The following is a 5964-nucleotide window of genomic DNA, read 5'->3' on the forward strand; positions in this document are numbered from 1 at the left end:
TTAGCGCTAGCTACGTCATAGCTGTTTCTGGGAAACAGAAAGGTCTTAAATAGGTTTTAAAAAGTTATATCTCTGAAGGGATAACACACTCAACACTTATTATTATTATTATTATAGTTTTATTGCTATTCAGATGTGCCCCAGGTAGTAGGCACACTGATAAAAAATTTCGCGGAATTTTCTAGTTCTCCTTGTTGTCCTGAGATCAAGGCTGAAGCACCGGGGAGACTTTCATCTCAGGACTATGGCTAAACTAAAATCCTGCCTCTGTTTTAAGGACTTGGAGACTGTTATTCATGCTCTTATTTTGCCTCGCCTTCCTTGAATTCTGGGATTTGGCAGTCGTCTTCATCACGCCTGCAGCTTGTCCAGAATGCAGCTGCTAGAGTGTTGACTGGTACGAGAAGGAGGGACCACATCTCCCAAATATAGAATAGATTTTAAGGTAATGTTACTTGTTTTTAAGGCATTACATGAATACATTGCTGATCCCCTTTTCCTACATCACTCCTCCAGGAACCTAAGAACATCTAATCAGTTCCTTTTTGTTCTTATGACCCTAGACTCTGGAACAGACTTCCACTACAGCCGAGATCTTTAAATCTCGCATTAAAACACATTTTCATTCTTTATACTATGATATAGTTTAGAGGCATTGTTATAGAAGTGTGTTGTTTGTATGATGTCCATTGTGTCAATAACGTTATTATCTTCCTTTGTTTTTATAACATAATATAACTTTATCTTTTTTTTAATTCTCAATTTCACGATTCCGTCCATGATTCTGTTATGTTATCACTGGCTCTCGCCCGGCCCTTCTCAGAAAAAGACACTTGCCACTGGGCTAAACCATTTTTTGTGGGGGGGGGGTCCCTGTGTTGTTTTTTGTGTTCTTTGTATGTATTTGTATTCTCCGATTGTACAGCACTTTTGGGTCAGCTGTTGTTGTTTTTAAATGTTTAATAAATCAATTTGGATTCGATTTAGTGAAGCTCTCACCGGCTGGTACTTCAGCTCCTTCGGAGGGTGTTTGAAATGTGGCCCAAAGTTAACCGACACCTGGAAGGAAAGAGAGTGAGAGAGAGTGTGGGTGGGGGGGGTGAAGTTTAGCCAACTAAAATAAACCGACAAAATACAACAACAAAAACACAAGTCGGGTACTGACCGTGCAGCTCTTGTAGAGTGAGATGGCAGGGAAGTACATGCCTTCAAACAGGTTTTCAAAGGCTACGCCTTGGCTCACTCCGTTTTTATAGAAAATCATCTGGGAAAAAAACAAAAAGGATTCTCGAGTTAACGGCAGCAAAACAGCGCCAGGTCTTCTGGCCCGATTTTATGTCTCAAGAGGACTTCTCACCCTGCTGGAGCTCATCGACTTCAGGCTTTTCTCCGCTTTGTCGACATAGTCCTTTTCCTCAAAGTACAGGTAGCTCTTGAACTTGATCAGTGCCTGAAAAGAGCAGATTTAGTTCACTCAGACATTCATGACACTAGGTGGAAAAAGTCTGAGACATAAACTAGTACATTTTTGTTTTGCTTTTCCCTCCATTGTACCGAACTCGTACACCTGCCGTGTAGTTGTCATAGTGCCGGGTACTTTGGCAGTTACCCACAAGTTCGTAACCAAGACTCGTTCCAGTAATCAACAGAAGACAGGAAACACGACAGGTTTTTACTTGGAGAGCGTGTCAGAGTGTCACCTGACCATCTCCAGACCAACTCTAACATTCTCCTGCAGTGCAGCCTTGGCATAGTCGGAGTGAAGCAAGTTTACACAATGTCTGCAGAGACGTGTGCGGGGCAGCTGCTGCCCCGAGACTCTGGAACAAGTTACCCCCTGATATACGTACTGCTATAGATGTGGCTCTTTTTAGGTCCAAACTCAAAACATATCTGTTCAGTCTGGCTTTTAATACGTAGCAGTGGTGGGCATTCATTCTTTTGTTTCTTTGTACACCGTGTTATGATTTAAGTTCCTATGTAACTCTTCATATTTATGTTGTGATTTTCTCATTGTTTAAGCATTTGGATACCTGCTGGTAGTGTTAAGTGCTATATAAATACATTTGATCTTGAGATTGATTGACCGACATGGCCGCCCACTACACAAGACAACGCGCATGACATCTGGAGTTCAAAAGGACACACAACACCACACACACAACACACACACACCACACCACACACACACACCACACCACACAACACACACACACACACACACACACACACACAACACCACACAAACACAACTCAGACCTCACACACACACACACACACACAACACACACACACACACACACGACACCACACACACACAACCACACACAACCAACAGAGGTGAGAGATTAAACAGTTCAATCCAGAGGACATAGACACTCACACAATAGGAAGTGAGTAAATTAGGAAACCTGCTGTTAAGACAGAGACATTCAAAGTCTGTGTGAGACGACACGTGTACAACGACAGGCAAAGTTCACATTATGAAAACACAATTAAGTCTGTAATATAAAACCAGTATAAACCTTGAGCATTCTTGGTAAAGTCTCTAACACACAGTGTGTCGGGTGTTACCTTGTCCTTGTACGTGTCCGGCAGAGCCCTGGCGGTCTCCGTGGCGTCCGGCAGCTCGATGAAGAAGCCCAGCGTGTCCCCCTGCCCGTAGCTGGAGGAGTAATGCTTCCCTATCGACTGGTGGAACCGCGTGCCCTTCTTGCTGCGCCACGAGTAGCTGAACTTGTCGTAACCCAGCGGCGCCTGCAGGTTGCCTGCAACAAGAAAAAAGGAAAAGATCTTAAAGCAGTCCAAGACATATTCTACCAGGCCTTCTTTAAGTGTCCCAAAATGTCTTTTCTTCACTGTGCCATGCCTATCAAAGAGATATAAACTCATCTCAAACCAGTAACTGAACTTAAACCATGCCAATCTCTAGGTATGGTAAAGGGTGATGATATGGGATTACTTTTATTCCACATAGGGGGTGTATACTTATGCCCCTGTATCCGTTAAACATGAGGGGGGGGTGGTAATATGAGCCCCCCTTGGTATTTAGACATAGGGGGGTGTATCTGTATGCCCCTGTATTTTAACATTACGGGGGTGTATATTTGCCCCGTAGTTTTAACAAGGGTGTAACATATGCGATTGGGGGGTGTAACTTCTTGCCCCTGTATTTTAAACATAGGGTGGGGGTATACTTCAGGCCTGTGTTTTAACAAGGGCGCGGTGTAATACTTATTCCCCTGTATTTATACATAGGTGGGGTGTCTTACTTGCTAGGCTTTCACCTTGTATGTTGTACATAGTGGGTGATAGTCAGTGATTTTAACATGGAATATATGACCCCTGTATTTAACAAATAGTGGGCGGATAAATACTTATCGCACCCACGTGGTATTTCCACCATAGGGGGGGTAAATACTTATGCCCCTGTATTTAACTATAGGGGGGTGGGTACTTATGCCTCCTGTTATTTAAACATAGGGTGTGGTGTAAAGATTATGCCCCCCTGGTTTAAGCCATTAGGGGGGTAAATACTTATGCCTGTAATTTTACATAGGGGGGTTAATATCTATGCCCCCTGTATTTTTACATAGGGGGTGTATACTATGCCCCTGTATTTGTAACGGATAGGGTGGTGTATACTTATGACCCCTGTATTTAACTAGGGGGGGTGTAACCATTATGCCCCGTGTATTTAACATAGGGGGTGTGGGTAATACTATGCCCCCGGATTTTATAACATGGTTATGGGGTGGTAAATACTTATGCCCCCGTATTTTAACATAGGGGTGGGATAATTTATGCCACCTTGATTTGAACATAGGGGGGGTGTATATCTTAGCCGTCTGTAACGGCTTGACTTTGCCTGATTTTAACATAGGGGGTGGTTCTACTTATGCCCATGTATTTTAAACCAATAGGTGGGGGTATACTTAGCCCCGATACATTAGGGGATACTATGTGTCCCGTATTTTAACATAGGGGGTGTCTAACTCTGCCCCCTGTATGTTAAACATAGGGGGTGTTTAATTATTGCCCTGTATTTAAACATAGGGGGGTGTATACTTATGCCCCTGTATTTTAAAGAAGAATATTTATTTATTTATGATACATTATTCGTCCACAAAGAAAATTGGTGTCCTTAAAAGGTTGGATTTTCCTGATTTTTTTTTAATTAAGGCATTAAGGCATTTTTTTATTCCTCTTTTTAATCAACTTTAGCGTGGGGGGGTGTAAACTTTCCAAGCCGCCGTAAAGAGGTTTGCGTGGGAAGGAGAAGGAAGCACCACTGACCGAGTGGTTGGGACCAGCCGAGCCGGGCGGCCGTCTCCGGGGGCATCTCCTCTACGGTGACCTCGAAGAACCAGGAGCCCTTCCGGATGCCGTGGGACGCTCGCACCATGGAGTAGCCCTTCTCCCCGGTCACCGTCAGACGGTCGTCGGAGATCTTCAGCTGAGGCGCTGCAACACAAACACACATCAGGGCTGCACGACACCAGGACAATATGCATTGTTGAATATGGCGATAACAATATCACGTGTGCTAACTTAACAGATATTGAAGTGCACACATGTTCTGCTGCTTTCAGTATTCTGACAAAATACAACAACAACAATAAAATTGCTTGGCGAATTTAAAACTAATGAAAGGAAATCGTTTCCAAAAGAAATGTGTGGAACAAATTGAACATTATATATAACAGGCAGCACTAAAAAAAGAGTGAGTTACATTTTAAAGTGCAGTGTTCTACTGAGGTTTCCTTTCAATTAATATAAAACATCTGAGGATCTTTCGCAATGTGTCGCAGCATTTTGTGATGTGTTTGTTGCGCCAGTTGATGTTGCGATTTTAGGATAACACGGTATATTGTGCAGCCCTAGTACACGATATACACATGGCTTAAGCTCTGACACATTTAGAAACATCTTACAAACATGACCTCGAATCATGGTATTTCATCTCAAAAGGAGTTACAAGGAAAACATTCTTTCATTACATTATTCTGTGAACATTATTTTATAAATAAATTTGACATTTTCTATGTCAGAAATGTGAAATCCTTCAACCAAATGCTCTTCACAAGAAAAATGACTGATCAGTTCACAAATTTCATTGAATTTGGGTGTTTTTTTCAATTCTTTTCGGCATTTACAGAAAAGAGTTGATAAAAGAACGTCGAAAAAAGTGACAAAAATGTGAAAAGCGCAGGGGAAATTTTTTTTTATCAAGAATTACATCGGAAAAAATGACAAAGAACTTCGGGAATAGTGACAAAACATAAAAAAGTGACATTTCGAAAAGAAATGTGGTATAGAAAAAACAGCAAATGCCAAAAAAAACGCAGAAAAAATAAATAAATAAAAAATCGACAAAAACAGAGGATGAAAGAGACAAAAGTGTCTACGGTTCAAGTTTTCCATTTTGAACCAGAAAAAAATAAAAAAAAATAAAAAGTTGCTGTCGACGGGGAAGACCACACTGGGGTTATTTTCTGAGTTTGGACTTGTTTCAGTACCTCGGTCGTGTAGAGCCAGCAGCACCCTCTCATACAGACAGGCCCGGTACAGATCCCCCGGGATGGGCTTGCCGGCCCAGCAGTCCAGTTCCAGTTTCTCGGGGTCCGGAGCGTGAGGATCTGGTTCGGCCAGGATGTAGCGGTACCCGTCCTTGTTGAAGGGGTGCTCCAGCGGGTAGCCGTGGGGAGGAAGGCGCTGGGCCGAGAAGAGGGGGTCGCTGCCACGAGGGAGGGAGAGGGGCACACGTTTGATTTGTTTCTTTGTCAATTTGTTTGCACTGTCCCTATCTGTCCAGCCCAGCTGATGTCTTGTATAAATGTCTTTCTCCTTATGTAACTCTATTGTTGTATTAGTTGTCTAAATTTATTTTTCCATATCGATGTCTTGTATTGATGTCTGTCCTGACGTGCTGTAACCATGTTTTATGTTTCTGCAGAACAGGAA

The 5964-nt window shown here is 42.6% G+C and overlaps 1 protein-coding gene across 1 annotated transcript in view; it reads right to left on the reverse strand.

Annotated features, from left to right (window-relative positions):
- The window catches only part of LOC116686198 (set1/Ash2 histone methyltransferase complex subunit ASH2), a 38030-nt gene that overhangs the window by 18950 nt on the left and 13116 nt on the right, over nt 1–5964 (reverse strand). The window contains exons 11-16 of the mRNA XM_032511176.1: nt 5520–5737; nt 4297–4464; nt 2575–2768; nt 1358–1450; nt 1166–1264; nt 1000–1059 (exon numbers count right to left, since the gene is read on the reverse strand). Of these exons, the coding sequence (XP_032367067.1) occupies nt 1000–1059; nt 1166–1264; nt 1358–1450; nt 2575–2768; nt 4297–4464; nt 5520–5737 (832 nt within the window). The remainder of the gene's footprint in view (nt 1–999; nt 1060–1165; nt 1265–1357; nt 1451–2574; nt 2769–4296; nt 4465–5519; nt 5738–5964) is intronic.

Source organism: Etheostoma spectabile, unplaced genomic scaffold (genome assembly GCF_008692095.1).
Source record: "Etheostoma spectabile isolate EspeVRDwgs_2016 unplaced genomic scaffold, UIUC_Espe_1.0 scaffold325, whole genome shotgun sequence".
Lineage (NCBI taxonomy): Eukaryota > Metazoa > Chordata > Actinopteri > Perciformes > Percidae > Etheostoma > Etheostoma spectabile.